Source organism: Peromyscus eremicus, chromosome 8a (assembly GCF_949786415.1).
Source record: "Peromyscus eremicus chromosome 8a, PerEre_H2_v1, whole genome shotgun sequence".
Taxonomy (NCBI): Eukaryota; Metazoa; Chordata; class Mammalia; order Rodentia; family Cricetidae; genus Peromyscus; species Peromyscus eremicus.
The window spans coordinates 18,430,823-18,449,705 of NC_081423.1; the positions used below are offsets into that span (position 1 = coordinate 18,430,823).

The 18,883-nt window shown below is 46.1% G+C and overlaps 1 protein-coding gene across 7 annotated transcripts in view; it reads right to left on the reverse strand.

The window, feature by feature from the left end:
• Positions 1-18,883, reverse strand: part of Ift140 (intraflagellar transport 140) — a 91,326-nt gene that overhangs the window by 57,724 nt on the left and 14,719 nt on the right. For all 7 annotated transcript variants that reach the window (XM_059270310.1, XM_059270311.1, XM_059270308.1 and 4 more), the window contains 11 exons: positions 18,566-18,687; positions 18,290-18,432; positions 15,403-15,578; positions 12,696-12,787; positions 11,921-12,027; positions 11,155-11,300; positions 8,836-9,039; positions 8,414-8,486; positions 5,693-5,784; positions 1,508-1,635; positions 908-1,025 (listed from right to left, as the gene is read on the reverse strand). In XM_059270310.1, the coding sequence (XP_059126293.1) occupies positions 908-1,025; positions 1,508-1,635; positions 5,693-5,784; positions 8,414-8,486; positions 8,836-9,039; positions 11,155-11,300; positions 11,921-12,027; positions 12,696-12,787; positions 15,403-15,578; positions 18,290-18,432; positions 18,566-18,687 (1,401 nt within the window). The remainder of the gene's footprint in view (positions 1-907; positions 1,026-1,507; positions 1,636-5,692; positions 5,785-8,413; positions 8,487-8,835; positions 9,040-11,154; positions 11,301-11,920; positions 12,028-12,695; positions 12,788-15,402; positions 15,579-18,289; positions 18,433-18,565; positions 18,688-18,883) is intronic.

Here is an 18,883-nt window from a genome sequence, read left to right on the forward strand (position 1 = left end):
CCACACCCCCCCACACCCTCCTGAGGTGGGTGGAGAGCTGGCCCTGGCCCTCACCAGCTGCAGCACTCAAGAGAGTGGCCCCTATGCCACACCTGGACATCAAGTAGAGCTGACCTTGAAGATGCAGGTGTTGGGCATCTGACCCTGAGGACATGAAAGAACTGGCCCCACCCCTTACTTACTGCTGCAAGGGGTGAACTTGCCAGGAAAATGTAGGAGAGCTCACCCTGGTAGTGAGGACAAAGGAGAGCTGGCGGACTGACCAACTCTGCAACTACCCAGGCCCAGAACCAGGGCTCAACATCCATCCTATCTCTAACCTGCTGGAGCAAGTGAAGGAACTAGTCCTGCAGACCCAAAGCTGAAGGATTTCCACAACATAGGGCAACAGCAGGATATCCAAGAGGAGTTCCAGTGAGGTCTCAGCATAGACAGTGTAGCAGAAACCAGAGGCCTCGAACCAGACCCATGACTCCCTGCAATGAACACTTGCAAGTAAAGATATATGGATAAGTGTTTACTGTGTGACTCACTGTGTCACCCTACAGTCTCCATGATTAAATTGATTTTTTCCTTCTCTCTTTTTTCTTTTTTCTCTTAAATTTTATTTTATTTGGGGGGTGGTTTGCAAGGGCAGAGGGTGGATACGAAGGGATAGGAAATGAATGGGATAGAGATGCATGATGTGAAAAACACAAAGAATAAATAAATAACAAAAAACAACACTATACGGAGTGTGTGTTAAGATGGAAGCAGGCAGGAGAGAGCCGATGGATGGAGGGGCTAGACAGAGGGCAAAACATAAAGCCCCAAAAGATCTACTAAGGAGAGTATATCCAGCCAGAGCCGACGCTATGGAGGGCCTTCACATGGACCAGCCGAAGGCCAGCAGGGATGTCGGCCTTACCTTGCTAAGGAGGATGCTGATCTTGTTCCCACTGGCATTGCATCTCAGAGAAGTGATGCTCCCCACATCAGGGATCAGCTGAGCCAGGTTCTTGCAGCTGCAGTGCACTTTTGCTTCCCTGTGGGGACAGGAGAGGAAAGGATGATGTCAGCATCAGCAGTGGTCCCTGTGATCACAGAAATTCATTTCTCGCCGGGCGGTGGTGGCGCATGCCTTTAATCCCAGCACTCGGGAGGCAGAGCCAGGCGGATCTCTGTGAGTTCGAGGCCAGCCTGGGCTACCAAGTGAGTTTCAGGAAAGACGCAAAGCTACACAGAGAAACCTTGTCTCGAAAAACCAAAAAAAAAAAAAAAAAGAAATTCATTTCTCTAACTGCTGAGACCTTGGCCTAGGGGTGTTCTGTTCAGCTCACTGCTTCTCACCTTATGCACTGAACCCCTAGCACAGGGAAAAGGTTAATTTATAGAACCAATATATAGTCTCTTCTAAATTAGAAAAAAAAAGTGTCACGTGAGATAAGAACCTAAGATTTTTGACATTGTTCCAATTTTCTGTCTACTAAATTGTCTCATACTACTTCTGTTTGGATGAAAACTGTACCTTCTGGAAAGATCAAAACTTTTAAAGTGAGCTAAATCTGTCCCTGCAACCAGGAAAGTCCCACAGATGTCTAGGAAGCAGGGGCTCCCCTCGGTCTCCGAGAACAGCAGAAGTTGTTTGACAGTTCCCTGGGGAAAGAAGAACAAGTTTAGCTGTACACTTCTATGGTGCCCCATTTCCCTCCTAAACAATATTCATCTCCTGCACCCCACTCATTCACCCAGTAAGTGATTACTAATGGGCCAGCATGCATCTAAACTAGGGTTGGTTCCAGAGGAAGAGAGGCTACTGTCTCATACAGTCTTGGTGCCACATGCCTCAAGTCAAGGATCAAAGATACCAAGGGCACTCAGATGAGAAGTGCTCTATGGTCACACACAGGATGATGGAATGTAGCAAGGGTAGATGGATGGTGACCTCTGTCCCTGTGGGTAAGAGCTCCTAAGATACTTCTCACGTTGTCAATGTTAAGTGCATGGTCATCTGGGTGGTAAGAGGAGGAACGGTGCTCTCCCGGATGTCTGTCACATTTTGGACATACACCATTTGCGGAAGGCAATTCACAGAGCTTCACACTTATAACACACTCATGCTTTCTATAGCTCACATTTCAGCAAACTACTTAAGAAATTAATGTCGCCGGGCGGTGGTGGCACACGCCTTTAATCCCAGCACTTGGGAGGCAGAGCCAGGCGGATCTCTGTGAGTTTGAGGCCAGCCTGGACTACCAAGTGAGTCCCAGGAAAGGCGCAAAGCTACACAGAGAAACCCTGTCTCGAAAAAACCAAAAAAAAAAAAAAAAAAAAAAAAAAAAAAAAAAAAGAAATTAATGTCTATTTTGGGGGCAGTGTTTAATATGAGGTGATCCAGGAAGAAGGCTATCAGGAGAACCCGGAACAGGAGGTGACACACACTGAACAAGTGTCTCTGTGCCTACGATCCTTAAGTCTGGTATGGCTGCAAGAGTGAGCAATGGGGCCGGGTGGCAGTGGCACATGTCTTTAATCCCAGCACTCGGGAGGCAGAGCCAGGCGGATCTCTGTGAGTTTGAGGCCAGCCTGGTCTACAGAGTGAGATCCAGAACAGGCACCAAAAAACTACAGAGAAACCCTGCCTTGAAAAAAAAGCAAAAAACAAAACAAGAGTGAGCAACGGAGAAAGCTGTATGCTTTGAGGGTGGCCAGGTGGAGCAGAGGCCATATGGATACATTACTGCAGGAAAAGAGGCAGTGCTCTCCAGTTCAAGTTTACCCACATCTGTTCTGCTTCCATAGTTTCCACTTCTCAGGTTCCACAACAAATCTAGCCTGTATTCAAGAAGAGGAAGTACCCTACTTCTTTCTCCTCTGTGAGAATCCACTACCTCTCACAACTCACTGTCTGAACCAGGATTCTATCGTCCTTCACCAACTCCCAGTCTTTTCACCATGCAAGCACAGAAGTTCTATTCTAATGAAAACTAACACAAAACCAGGAAGAGGCAACCCCAAATCTACCTTACTCCTGCTGACGTTAACATCAGCCCACCAACCTCCTGCCTCACTTCCACTCTACCCAGGGCTCTGGCTTCAGTCTTGACCATGTATGGCCCATACCTTGACCCTCTCTAAAGGTAATGGTGCAGGAAAAAGGCAAGGAAGTGTCTGAAGACACCTTATCATTGAGCCAGACACTAATAGAGCCACACATCTGCCTCCTGACGAGAGACATGGGCGGGAATGTGAGAGACCACTAGCATTTCCTCACTGACCACAACCAACACACATGTCTTCTGTAACATAAAAATAGCAGACAGGCTGGAGGTGTGGCTTAGTGTATGGTGTGTGCATGAGGAATGGGTTCTATCCAAACACTGTACTGAAAAACAAAAACCAAAAGAAGGAGGAGGAGGAAGAAGAGGAGGAAGAGGAGGAGGAGGAGGAGGAGGACCCAACTCCATGCCAGTTGTTGCTCCTATAGACAGGCTCCTTAGCTCTGTTTCTAATTTCCTGCAAAGCCCAGCATCCGCAGGTCTTTACTGTGATGCAGCTTCCCTCACTCTGCCAAGAACAGCACCTTTCTCTCATCTCTGTCCACAACGGACGCCCCATTCTCAACTGCTGACGTCAGAGCGCAGACATTAAGGAACAAGAGGCAGCACGGGAAGGGAGGAGACTTTGCTCGGGTGTAGGCTGTCCAGTAGGCCCTGGCCTCCTGCCCTCGGCCTCTCTATAGGCTGTAGAAAACCACAGCCTCACAAGTTCTATGCCAGTGCCCAGTACTTCTTCCCAGGAGGGTGTAGGGCCACATGGCGCTTCCCCTCACATCTGCACCATTCAGTCTCACACCAGTGGTTCTTCCTGTCCCTTCTCGATTCAATCTTCACTCTGGCTGCCTGTGACCAGGCTGGGGCCTGGATGAGCAGCATGTGAGGTACAAGATCATGGATGTGGCAATTCCAGTGAAGCAAACTGGGTTCCAAGAAACAGCTCAAAGTCCCATATAAAAATCACACCCCGGCTGGGGAGACGGCTCGGATGGTAAAGTGCTTGCATCACGAACATGAGGATCTGAATCTGGATCCTAAAACCCACATAAAGCTAGACATACTGACATGCCCCTGAATTCCAGTGGTGGTAAGATGGGAGGCTGAGACAGGCAGATACTTGGGAGCTTGTGGGCCCGCTAGCCTACATATGTGGTGAAGTTCCAGGTCAATGAGCCACCCTGTCTCACATAAAAAGTTGAAGGAGCCAGAGGATGAATACCTGATATTGTCTTCTGACCCCATGTACACCATGTATGTGTGCACATACATAATCTTTCTTTCCATTATCCTTTCTCTCTCCTCCCCACCCACCCCATGCACACACACTCAATTGATAGATTAAAAACCAGAGACAGGCTCTCAATCCTGTCATAGAATGTTGCCTTACACAATGGGCTGAACAACTGCCTCCCAAAAGATCCCTTTTCTTGAAACTCTACTGTAAAAGAGTTTTTGCAGATGTAAGTAAATCAAGGATTTGTTTATTTTTATGGTTCTGGGGGTGTACCTCAGGGCTCTGCCCAATCTAGACACTCCACTATTCCACACTCTTAGTCCAAAGACTTTTAGATGAAATCACTCAGTGAGTCCTAAAACCAGTGACAAGTGACTGTTTTCTATGCTCTGAATGGAACCCAGGGCCTCCACACTAAGCATATAGCCCACCACTAAACTGTATACCCTAGGGAAAGTGTTTGTTTTAAAGGTTTATTTACTTTTTGTGTATGTATGTTTTAATCACATGCTTGTCTGCATACTACAAATATGCCTGGTGTCTTTGGAGCTCAGAAGAGAGTATCAGATGCTCTGGAACTGGAACTAGGGATGGCTGTAAGCCACCATGTGGGTGCTAGGAATAGAACCCAGCCATCCGTAAGACTGAGTTCTTTTAGCTGCTGAGCCATCTTTCTAGCTTCTAAAAGTGTTTTTATCAGACATGAAGAGAAGATACAGCTACAGAGAGATGCCATGTGAAGAACAGAGCACAGGAAAACCTCTGTAAGCCAAGGGCACCAGGGACTGACAGCACCATTGCCTCCTAGGAACTAAGAGAGGTGGGAACAGATCCCCTGGTAAAGCTTTCTGAACCAACTTGCCCCGACCAATCTAGATTCAGGACTTGATTTCCAGAACTGTAAGAGAATAAATTTCTGTTGCCTTGAGCCAGTGGTTTGTGAGAATTCGTTGTAGCGGCCATAGCAAGTTAGTTTCATGTCAGTCCTGGGTTCTAGCACGTCACAGTGGGATGCAGACAGGGAAGATAACGTGACATAGGTGCTGTGCCAGAGGCCTGTCACCATGCGAGGCCAGCACTGCCCCCATCTTGGCTTCACCCTCACTCACATTTAGGGGGCGGGCTCATCCAGAACCATCATCTAAGCTGATAGTACGAAGCCTTCAGGAGGTTTTTAAACCAACAAGCATTTCCTCCCATTTTATAGCCCAGCATAGTCAAAGTCCAGGGAAATGAACTTTTCCCCTGAGAAACGCTCTAACCCTGCCTCTCTGTTTCAGAGGTCAAAGCATGGATGGGGAGGCTACACCAGAACCCATTTCCAGTGGGCCACCTGATTGGAAAATAGGACTTGGGACCAGGAGACAGCGTTTTCGACTTCCCTGGACCTTCACCATCCCGGTCACTGTCCGTCACTCCTCACCTGCCAGGTCCGCACTTGGATTCGGTTTGGCTCCACTGTATAAACGCTTTCCTCATGCATTGCCAACACTGACGTTTCACACAGGAATGTCCCTGAAATGAAAGATGAACATCAGAACAGCATCAGCATGGTACAAGTGCCTTGTGTGGAATCCCTAGTCAGCTTGGTCCTCATGGTAGCTCCATGAGAATATTTTAGCTCCATGAATCTTGTAGATGAGCAGAACAAGATTCCAGAATAAAAAAGGAAAACAAAAACAAAACAGAAAAATAGCACAAACACTAAAAATATAAAACTAAGAAACATGAAAACACAATAAAAAAGAAGAGTCACAAAGGAACATCTGCTCTGAACACAGGGAGTGATATAGGCTCCTGGGGCCCCAGGCCTGAACTGAGGGACTCGACATGCCCACCCACCCTGCTCACTAGCCTTATCTACCCTCCCCCTGGTTGAAGGTGCTCCTGGCAGCACATCTAGAGCAGCATGACTGACTAAGCACCTGTCCTTGTCATGAGGAACTTTGGAGGCTCTGTGCCCTGCCAAAGGTGCTGAAGAGCGTATTAGTCAAGGAAGTGACAACATACTTGAAACGGAAGACGTCTCAGCACCTGCTGTCCTAGTCATTACTGAGGTAAGAGCGCTCATCCTTGATTCTTGGGACTCACAGGGAAGAGGAGCGGTGGTGTGTGAATTACTGTACAGTACAAGCAATATGACAATTTTATCTATCAGAGAACTTCAGACTACAATATGGAATGCACAGAGGTTCTTGTGCTCATAGATAAGCACTAGGGGAATCAAGCACATTAAACATACAGGGTTGTCTCTGCATACAGAGGTGCAGAGGGTAAGGTCAAGTGGAAAGATATATAACTAACTTGTCTTCCACCCACAAGGCTGGGAGCAGTGGGGAGGTCCACAGAGTTTTCCTAGTGAAATCTGCACTTGCTTTATGCAACCGGGCTGCATAAGGGGATGACTTGACCATGTGCATGGTTACCAGGTGTGTGGAAGGGTCTGCATTGGGGCTGTGCAGTGTACTTTGATCTAGCAAGGGGGAGGTCTTTTGCCCCGCCCCTTGGCATTGTTATAAAAAGTCCTTTTGTAGAGACAGAAGGGGCTGTTGGGTATTGACTTAGGTCCTCCCGAAGCTACCCTGTGTTTCTGTCTCATCTCTGCTATCTTTCTATCTACAAATTCCTTATTCCTCTCTCCTCCTCATAGGAACCCTGTAAAAGGTGGGAGCTGGCCTCCCACAGAGCAGATGTGGTTAACAGCCTGGTGACCTTTGCACTATCTGTGTAGCCTAGACCATACTGGATCTTCCCCAGATACTTATTGTGAGCTTGTCAATCTAGAGAACATATCTTTATGGAAAAGTATAGAACATATCTTTATGGAAGAGGTCACATATATTTTATAAAGAGTTTCTTTTCTTTGGTTTTTTGAGACAGGGTTTCTCTGTGTAGCCTTTGCTGCCCTGGGACTCATGCTATACACCAGGCTGGCCTCGAACTAACAGAGATCTGCCAGTCTCTGCCTCTTGAGTGTTGTAGTTTCAATGTAGTCATGTCTTAAGCTTTATTGTGTACATGGCAGTGAGTTAATTATAACCAGAAAAATTCTCATGAAATTGTGCTATGTTTAAATATGCCTAAAACAAACTACTTGAGGTCAGATTCTCGAAGTTTGTACCAACACTTGCCAGGGTCGTGTTGACCTGAATTACCTTCTTGTCTCCTATGTATTGTTACTCTGCTGGTGGCATAAAGTGTTAAGGGAGATAAAAAGGGAGTGGAAAAGAAATGAGGAAGTGAAGTGATGACCAGTGGACAGCAGCATGGTCAGCTTTCTAAGATTTAAGAGGTCTCAGAGGTACAGAGGGTAAGGTCAAGAAGGCTTTACAGGCTCAGGAATTCAGGAGGCTGTAAGACAGTGCCAGAAGGTCTGTGCTCTGAATCCCAAAGTTTGTCAAGACTACTATATAGGACACTAGATGCTAAAGCCTCAGAGGGGAGGTTATTCTGGACTGTCCAGAGAGGCTCAAAACATAGTTATAGGTGTCCTTGTGAGGAGGGATTGATGACAGGGTCAATGTGGCAATACAACCAAAGATGAGCTCTGTGACCATAAACCAAAGACTGCAGTAGCCAGAAGCTAGAAGAATCAAAGAATGGACTTTCCCCTTGATGATCAAGGGGATACGGCCCTGTTTGCTAGATTTTGTTTTTCTGGCCTTTGAAACTATAGAGAATAAATTCCTGTGATTTTAAACCATCACGGTGCTATAGAAGCACTATGAAACTCATATATGTGTGTGGAGGGCAGAGGTAGCCAAATTGAAGAGAGAAAGCTGGAGAAATTGGTGCAATGCAGAGCTCAGCTTTGAGACTGATTGATCATGTGAAGATCCACCTGTGGCTCATAGCCACGGCTGGCTTACAGTCATTTTACAGGACACTTGTGCAGTAGCTCCCTTCCTTAGAAGGAACCAAATTGCTTATGCTCCTGCAGCCTTGTTAGCAGTTCTGGAGCCCAGGAGGATTTGCTGGTGCAGAGCCTCATTATACTGCTGAAATACCTTGACCACTTCACAGGATGCAGTCCAGGAAGCCCTGACTCTAGGAATTCAGGCACAGGAATGAGAGCTGGCGTGAGGATCTTGCTAGCTCTGTGCTAACCCCCCTACTCTGCATTAGAAGGTGAAGCAATTCTAACCTGCATTCCTTAAGGTAGATCCTGAAGGTTCAAAGACTGCCACCTGTTTTCCATTCCAGACAGCCACAGCATCCTAAAATGAACATGGATGTCCAAAAGCAGAGATAAGGAAGAGTGAAGTGCAGACCACAGACCCACCACATGTTCCCGAAGCCTGCCCTCTTCCTTCATCACTGAGTGTTGCCATGCCATCAGCCCAGCTCAGCTCACCGAGTGGGCCACGGATGCACGTTAGACCTAAAATGCCTGTGGGTTTTTAGTATTTTCTTTTTCTAAGTATGACACACATGGACATCCAGGATGGCTTAAGCTGTCACCAAGTCCCCTTGCTGTCCTGAATTACCCTAATGACCCAGCAGTCAGTTCTTTTGGCTACATTCAAGACCCTTGTCTAATACCCACAGCCCACTCTTGGTAGTCACCTTGGTAGCGAACACTCCAGTGATGTGCATGTCAGTATGCAGACTGTGTGTGCTCCCCGTGGACAGGAAAGACACATTGACTAAGCTTGGGGAGATCTGCACAGCAGCTACTTGCTGGTGAAAGTGCGATGACATGGCTTGCTCACTGAGGATGGACACAGAGTTGACGCTGCTCACTGCCAGAAGGTTCTTCCTGGAGCCCCACTTCAGTACCATGTGGGGAGAATCAAATGCATAAACAGGAGAGACCGTCAGGAAGTATATAAACACTCCTGATGAGAGTCTATAAGCTGCTTCTTGTTATTTAAAATACTGATCGACTTGAGCTATGAACTGGCAGGCAGACACCTGTGTGGCTGCTCTACACAGGGTCTGCTCTAACTGCAGGGCATCTGCTAGGAATTTGCCATTCTGATTATGACATATTCATATTTCTTATTTTATATGAATTTATAGGTAATTTATATCATTAAATTATCCAGCTTTCTTTTGCTGTGAGAAAGAAATGTTTCCTAGCTTTAAGTCAACCTGAAATGCTCAGTTCTCACAACTAATTAAGAGCCATGTAAAAGATCAGAATATAGGGGTTGGGGATTTAGCTCAGTGGTAGAGCGAAAGGCCCTGGGTTCGGTCCTGAGCTCTTAAAAAAAAAAAAAAAAAGACAAAAAAAAAAAGATCAGAATATAGCCAAAAAGGAGGTATCAGAAGTAGCTGTGAGATGATCCAGATGATGCTGGACTCAGCCAAGACTTCAAAGAGGCTGTAATAAATATGGTCATTATCATAAGCATCCTACTGCAATACTAGAAGGTATGATGATTCTGTCTCATCAGACACAGTGTTAACAAGTGACAAATTAAACACAAAATGCTCCCAAGAAATGAAGCCCATGTCTATACAAAAACCTGCACACACGTTAACAGCAGCTTCATTTATAACCGCTCCAAAGCTGAATCAGCCCAAATGCCCATCAGCAGAAAACTGTAGTCTACCCATGCAACAGGGACGTCAGCCATAAAACGGGAGCACTGACACCCGCTGTGACACGAGATGTCAGGGAACAAAAGCACAAAGACTGGGTTTTATATGCTTCTATTTGTGTAGTTTTTATTCTTTTTTTTTTATTATTAAATTTATTTATTTTACATCCTGACAGAAGTTTCCCATCCCTCCTCTCCTCTGCCCCTCCACCTCAATCCACACTCCTCCAGGAGACAAGGTTTTAAAGACAGGGCTCTCTTCACAGCACCTGCTGTCCTGAACTCCCAGAGACCCGCCTGCCTCTGCCTCCCGAGTGCTGGGGTTAAAGGCGTGCGCCACTATGCCTGGCTGGTTGCTTCATTTTTTTATGAAATGTCCAGAGTAGACACATCCAGAGTCACAAAGTCTATTACTGGCTGTGGAGGGCTGGGAAAAGGAGAAGTGGAGGAGGGTGTGCATCTCTTCTTAGAGCAACTAAAATGTTTTCAGGTTTGTTGTGAAGAAAAAAATATTGTGGTGAAGGCTGGCAAAACTCAGTGAATATACTAAAAACCACTGGATATGTAACTTGTGTATTAATGAAGCTGTTTTAAACATATTTACATATGAATATATATAGGTAGAGACAGAAAACTTAGTATATAGACTGACAGATATTAATATACATCCACAATCCCTTATCTGCAATACTGAAACTCAAAAGACATTTCAAATCTATTCTCTTCTTCCTTCTTCCTCCTCCTCCTCCTCCTTCTTTGGTTTTTTGAGACAGGGTTTCTGTGTGTAGCCCTGGCTGTCCTGGAACTCAGACCTGCCTCTACCTCCCCTGAGTTCTGGGATTAAAGGTGTGCACCACCACTGCCCGGTTCTCTTTTCGTTTCTTAAAAGACAGGCTCTTTCATTATGTTGCCCAGGCTTTCCTCAAACTTGTGAGTTCACTGACTGTCCTGCCTCAGCCTTCCAAGTAGCTGGGACTATAGGCATGCATCACCATACCTGACAAATACTTTCCCTCCCCACCATCCCCAGACAGAGTTTTCTCTGGGTAGACCAGGCTGGCCTCAAACTCAGAGATCTGCCTGCCTCTGCCTCACAAATGTTGGGATTAAAGGCATGTGCTACCACCCCCATACAACTCAGGCTGGCCTCATGCCTCAGGTTCCTAAGTATTGGGATTACACATCTATATAATTTCTTGTTAGTATTATTTTTCTGGTGCTAAATTGAATAACTGATTAAAAAAAGGATTAATTTTTTTTAAACAAGTTAATTATGTTCTCTGTTTGGTACAGCAGACAATGAGTGCACCAAATGTGCTACAGAGCTGTTATACTGTACCTTTATTTGTGTGATGTTTCCTTCAAGCTCAGTCGGTGTTTGAAGGGCCCACATGTCCTTGCCCTCCACCCCTCTGCCATTTAGGGAATTTGGCATTTTTTTCCACAAGGCTACTCGCCCTTTATTGGTCCCAGCAGCCAGGAGACCTACAGGTAAAAGCAAAGCACAGGTTACTTGTTGAAAAAGACTTGAAAGGTGCTGGGGATGCTGTTTTTTGTTTCCATCTGCCTTACTCAGGCTGCTAATCCAGTGCTCCACCAGTGCTGAACACTCAGCAGGGGCGAACTCAGTGACACTCTGGCTCTTCTCCTACTTCCTGTCCTTGGTATTTGCACACTCATGCATTTGTATACTTTCCCTAGTGCACAAACACTTAGCCATACCACCCAAGGTCCAGGCATCGATGTATGTAATGCCAGTGATTCTGTTTTGGTCAAACCTTTTAAACACTGTGTGAAATAAGGCTTTACTGCCACTTGTTCATCTTTGACTGACTGATCATAACAACTTAGTTACTTTCTTTCTTTAAAGACAGTACCTCACTATGTAGCCTTGGCTGGCCTGGAACTCACAATATAGACCAGGTTGGCCTTGAACTCACAGAGATCCACCTGCTTCTGCCTTCTGAGTACTGGGATTAAAGGTCTGTGCCACCGTACCCAGCTTCCATTTTTGAATAGGCTCTAAGTCTCACTATAACTTTTCTTCCCTGACACAATGCTTAAAGTTTTCTCTATTCTTTTCACGTCAGGCCAAGAAATCTCACCTTTGGCTTTACAGAAACAAGCACAGTTTATACTCTCTCCTTTTTCGAAGCCTAACTTCTCCTGTGGGCTCAGTATGTAATTCTCTCCTCGTTCTAAGTCCCAGAATCTGCAACAGAAAGAGGAAAGCCCTGTGAAGAGTTGCATTAGTGTCCTCCTCTGACCTGAGGGCTGTATCCAGCTTGGGATGAAAAGTCAGAGCTGTGCCCTACAGACTCCTGATACAATAAAGAAACCTATGTTATACTGTTTACAATTAGCAAGGGTGGTTAGTAAAGGATAGTTTACATGTGGCTTAGAGGAAGAAGAGAACACAGGAATCCCAGCTACACACAGTAACAGTGAACATTATGTGGCCAAAAAGATACCAAAATGCCTGTTTCTATTTATGCCAAACTTAAGAAACTATGCAGAACTAGGCTTGGCAGTGTGTATCTATAGTCCTAGTTACTTGAGAGGCTGAGGCAGGAGCACTGTTTGAGCCTAGAAGCTAGACACCAGTATAAACAGTAACATCAAGACCCTGTATCAAAAACAAACTTCTCCCAAACCAGGCAAAGTGATTCCAAGGGCAGATGTGATATAGTCATGCTGCCTGAAGGAATGGGGGAAAGCAGGAAGAACAGTTAGAGAAGGGACCTGGTGCCTCCACTGTTTAGTTTCATAGACCTGTCTAATATGTGAAAGTTCATCCAATGTGCGTTATCCCTGTGTATATTAAAGAGTCTGCTCCAGACAGGATTTTCCAGGGATCGGCACGGGAAGACAAGCTCTCACCTGAGCACTGGTTCTCCGATGGCTGTGACAAGAAGGCTACCCTCTATCAAAGTGATATCTGCCCGGCGGCCTGGTTTCCCACTCAACTTTACCTGTATGGGGAAAAAGGCAACTTGAAAGAAGCACAAGGCTCTTGCTGAGATGCCTGATGAAACTGTGTTAGCCTGGCATCTGGTCTTCAGTGACGTCACTGAGACTCACCAAGGGGTCACAACACAAGGCAAATGGGGGAAATGGAGAGTTGGCCTTATATTTAAAGGGTTGGGCTGGAGGGATGACTCAGTTTAAGAGCACTTGCTGCTCTTCCAGAGGACCAGGGTTTGATTCCCAGCACTCACATGGCTGTTCACCACTGTTTGTAACTCCAGTCCCAAGGGATCCAACAACCTCTTTTGGCCTCAGTGGGCACTAGGCACACTCAGAGTACACAGACATGTGTGCAAGCAAAACACGTACACACAAAATAAAATAAAAATTCTAAAAAGATTAGGAAAAAGATGTATAGGCTGAAGCAAACAACAACTTACACATGAAGAGATGTCTGACCTAGTGTATGGTGGGCATTTCTATACTGAATACTAAACACTCCTTGCTCTGTCATGACTATACTTTAGGGACGGTCTCCCATCCCCAGTTTGTGCAGAAAGCAGACTTTCCCAGAGTCCAACAAACAGGACAGAGCTAGTCAGGTACCTGAAGCAAGGTGCTATGAGCTTTCTCCTCCCCATCCCGTTCATACGTTGAAGCACCAACTACCCATGTGATGAATCGAACACAAAGGGCCTTCAGCAGGTGATTAAGGGAGGATGCTGGAGTCTGGCCCCAAGAACAGATGGAGCAGAGAGCGCATGCTCTCATTTTCCCTCAAGCTCATCTGTTCTCTTCCTCCACCTCTCCAGACTCCATGGAAGGACACGGGGAGGCCATTCTATGTAATCCAGAAATCGATCCCTCAGCAAGAACTGAACTGGCTGTCGCCTATTTGGACTTCCTGATTCCAGAACTGTGAGTGAAATGTCTGTTGTTAAACTATCTAGTGAGTGGTTATTTGTGAAGTTGGCTCAAGCTGACTAAGACACTTCGCCCATGACATTCCAGGACTATTCACAACTGCTGTTATAGGACAGAGTGAGCTCTCCAACCTAGAGGAGTATGGTTAGGGAAAGCTCAGCATTCTCTATGGTTCATGGATTCTTATAAATCCGGACCAGCTGGGCATTCTGGCTCACCCCTATAATCCCAGAATTAAAGAGACTAAGGCAGGACGATCAGAAGTTCAAGGACAGTCTTGGCTATATAGCAAGTTCCAGGCCAAGGTGGAAACATGAGACCTTGTCTCAAAGAAACAAAAAATATGCTGGGGGCGGTGGTGCACACCTTTAATGCCAGCACTCAGGAGGCAGAGGCAGGCAGAGCTCTGTGAGTCTGTGGCCACTCTGGTCTACAGAGTGAGATCCAGGACAGCCAGGGCTACACAGAGGAACCCTATCTCGAAAAACCAAAAAATAAACAAACAAACAAAAGCCCCCAAACCAAAACAAAACTGATAAAAGAAACAAAAGAGGGCTGGAGAGATAGCTCAATATTTAAGAGCACTGACTGCTCTTCCATAGGGCTTGGGTTCAACTGCCAGGACCCACATGATGGCCCACTCCAGTTTCATGGGATCCAACACCCTCCTCTGGCCTCCATGGGCACCAAGCATGTATTTGGTATAGAGACATACATGCAAGCAAAATACCTACACATACTTTAAAAAAAGAAAAAAAAAAGAAAAAAAGAAAGAAAAGAGGAACAAAAGATGAACAGGGGCAGCAAGCAACAGGGCTCTTAAATGAACTGTACAGGGTGTACAAGTGACCTTTATCTAGGAGCATGTGGCAACGGACGCCTTTCCTGTGGGCCTCTTTTTTTTTTTTTTTTCAAAGATTTATTTATTATGTATACAATGTTCTGTCTGCATGTACCCCTGCCCTCCAGAAGAGGGCACCAGATCTCATTACAGATGGTTGTGAGCTACCATGTGGTTGCTGGAAATTGAACTCAGTACCTCTGGAAGAACAGCCAGTGCTCTTAACCTCTGAGCCATCTCTCCAGCCCTCTAGTGGGCCTCTTAAACGCGCAGAGGGTCTCAGGGCTACAACACAGCTGTCTTTCATGGACATCCTGGCATCTTAACATTACAGTTCAGCCAAGGTAACTAACATTTGTTCACTGCATAAAACAAAGTAAACACCTATGGTGGCAAACAGCAGATGTGAAAGAATATGGTACAGAACTGCCACTGTAATAGACACCGGGCAATGCCACCCCAGCTCTGGGACAATAAGTGAGCCTCCTTAGAGCACTTTCATATAGCTGCAAATTGAGGACAATGTTTCCTGTTCTATCCAACTCTGTGTGGAAGTCCAATGGGATGCTGAAGGGGAATTCTCTAATTGAGAAGGGCACAGACTGGAAGCCTAGGTAACCTGATCTTACCCACACCTGTTCAGAGACACTGGAAAATCGTTCATGTTCCTCACTTACACTGAATAGCCCAGAGTAAGAAGTGACACTGAACAGCTAGGCTAGCTGCTCTTCCAAGCAAGTGACAGCTCTTCAGCCTTGCTAACCAAGACAGAAAAGACAGTCACAACAGGCAAGACTCCCAGGTCCTTAGCACAATCCAGTAGGCCGGCTAGTCCAGCACCCTGCTTTCACCTACCTTCATCACTTCTTCAGCTTCCCCCTCAGGAGTCACCACATACAAAGACAGCAGGAGGGTCTGGGTAACCACAACCAGTGCTTCTCTCTTCTCAATGTAGAACAGCATCTGGACGGAGCTATCTGTGGACGCCACCTGGGCTGTCTTGCCTTTTTCATCCACATAGTGCACTGTCCCTGGGGAAAGAGGTGGCCTGGCTCATTGGTCTTTTTTTTTTTTTTTGCCCCGAGACAGAGTTTTTCTGTGTAGCTTTGGTGCCTGTCCTGGATCTCGCTCTGTAGACCAGGCTGGCCTCAAACTCACAGAGATCCACCTGCCTCTGCCACCCAAGTGCTGGGATTAAACGTGTGCGCCACTGCCACTCGGCATGCTCATCAGTCTTTCCATGGTACCCATGAGAAACAGTTGCTATCTATTTAGGGATGCTCCGATAAAAGGTCTATCATCTTTATAAGAACTTAAGACATTTGCCACAATGTTTCTCAGGCTACCATCTCTGGTATGATCTCTGCTTTACTGGCCGGGATAGCTGTCTCTGGATTCTTTCTCCACTACTCTCCTGGATGACATAAATTAGTATCCAGCCCATCTGAGTCTGTAGCCTTGTAACTAACTGTTCCATCATCTATGTTCACTATCTTTAGGTGTATTTTTTCATTTTGTTTTTATTTATTTATCTTTATTTTATGTGTATGGCTGTTTTGCCTGCATATATGTATGTGTACCACAGGCATGCAGTGCCCAGAGAGGCTGTCAGATTCCCCTGGGACTGGAGTTCTAAATGGTTGTGAACTACCATGTGGGTTCTGGGAGTTGAACTGGAGTCCTCTGGAAGAGCAGCCGGAACTCTCAATCACTGAGCCATTTCTCCAGCCTTCTTTAGGGGTATTTGTACCCTCCCTATACTGAGACCCTAAATGATGACTCTTCTTTCTGCCCTCAGGTCTCATGTCATTGGCTATATCATTGCCATCCTGCCTTGTTCTCTCTCACCTTCCCTCTTTTGTCCTCCTAGCTCCTTAGCATCTGAACTTCAGGAGGCAGTGGTACTACAGCATCTCTTCTCCCCACACCGACTCCTCTTCCTGCCCTGCCCTGAACAACCACTTCAACACTGGCCAGCACCATCTGCTCTGCCTCCTTGGTTTCTTCTTAGGTGTCTGAGTGATCAGTGAGTTCCAGGGATTCTTTGGCTCGTTCCTAAAGTTCTTCAAGAGCCTCCACAGGAGACCTTCTTGTCCTCTAGTCTCAATTTATTCTCCACGGATAACTTGAGTTCTCATTAAATGGAAAATTCGAAGTCATCTAAGTTAATTTTAACCATTTTAGTATTTAATAAGCAGAGATCATGGAGCAGGGTCATGAGACAACAGGACAGTAGACACTAATATAATCCCCATCTTCCACAGAGGGAACTTAAAGCACATCTTGGGGGCTAGGCAGCGATCTAGATCTAGATCCTCCATAGCTCTGTATACAGCCTCTTGCAGGCTGCCAACATCATTCCTTCCCCTCAGCTCTCCTTCCTATCCCTCCCTCTGGCCCTTGGTGACGCACCCGCTTGGGTATTCCCTCCGGGACTTCCTCAACTGTCCCTCTCCACTGGCTCTATCTCTTTATCCTCTAAAATGAAAGGTCTCTCCTATCCAGAAATTATAAACCTGTGATCTCTTCCAACATCGGCAGCCTCCCTTCTCAAACCCAGCCACCTCCTGTGGCTCTCATTTCTTGGGCTCGGCCAGGTACCACACCTGACTATCACTCTTTCTCATTAGCTTCAGAATGTATTTGTTCAGTCCTGGCAGGGAAGTGTGTCTCCTGCTTATCCTGAGAACAAGTGATATTAAAATCAACTGACAGTCAGCTTGGTGGTATAGCTATAATCTCAGCACTCAGGAAGCTGAGGTAGGAGGGTTCCAAGAGTTGAAGATCAGACTAGGCAAAAACAAAACCGCAAAATAGGCAAAAAATATAATCAACAGATGGTGCTTAATAGTAGCCTCTGTGAGGGAGGGCTAGCTGCAGGCTACAAGGGCAAACTGTCATTGTCCTGCTTACTCTTCATTCTCAAGAACCTGAAACACATCTAGCATACAGCAAGTACTTGATAATTATGCAGGCTGAATAATAGGGGAAGCACTCGGAGGCAGAGCTCTGTGAGTTCAAGGTCAGCCTGATCTACAGAGTGAGTTTCAGGATAGCCAAGGCTACACAGAGAAACCCTGTCTCAAAGAAAAAAACAAACAAAACCAAAACCCTCCATGAGGGCAGGCTTGGTGGCACACACCTTTAATCCCAGCACTTGGGAGGCAGAGGCAAGTCTACATAGTCTGGTCTACATAGCATGTTCTAGGCCTGCCAGGGGTATGCAGTAAGACCTTGTCTCAAAAACAAACAAACAAACAAACAAAAACAAAAACCAACAACAAAACCCCAAACAAACCCCTAAACCAAAACAATACCAATGAAAAAAATTAATCAATCCATCAACCAGACAAAAATTCTAAAAGTGTCTTGATGAGCTGGGCATAGACAATGGTGTATGCCTGTAGTCCCAATATTTAAGAGACTGTGGCAGGAGGAAGATCATGAATTTGAGGCAAGCCTAGGCTACATAGTGAGACTCTATCTCAAAACAAACAAACAAACAAACAAAAAAAAACAATAACAAAACTTCTTGAGGAAAACGCTTCAACACAAATTAAGATGGCCTGTCCTCATTTCTTCGAGAGCAAGCACAGCGCCATCTAAGCAGGAGGACATCTTCAGGGAGCCCAGCATCCAAAGAGATGTGTCCTATAGCCTGTCTTCATTTCACACAGAAGCACTACTGTCAGCCTACAGTAAAATCTCTTTGGTTCCCACAATTACACCCCAAGTTGCTCACCATCCATCAGACTGACAAAGAAAGACAGCCCCTCTTGAGACCCCGTCTTCAGAAAACTTCCAAAGCTGCTTTTTCTCCAGTTAAACATGTCCAGGGCTTTCTCATCACCACTTACTGCTGCCTTTGCCAACTGAACCAGATTCCTGAGAGTAAAGGACACAGCAGTCAAGACATCTAGAATGACTTGGGGCTGGGTCCATCTGGGTCAGGAGCCATATAGCCTACCCCCAGGACGAAGGGAGAGACAAGCCAGACCCAGTGGGGCTTCATACTTACTCTCCAGGCGGGGGGAGCCGGAAGATGCAATGGGTGAGTGGCTTCCCGTATTCGTGTTTCAGGAGTGGAGTCCCCTGTACTCGGCCCCGCTGGTCCAGTCTCCACAAGAGCAGGACTCCAAGCTGCAGGAGGCCAACAACGTGTATAAGGACACATTCTTACAGGACCACTGATTGGAGGTAAACAATAAATGGAGACTCGGCACAACATTGGAGATTCCTTGTTCAAAAACATTACTGTACTACATGTGCACCATGGAAATGCCATACTATCCAAAAGTATTTCTAGAACCACAACTCTCCTCTGTGGCCCCTCCTC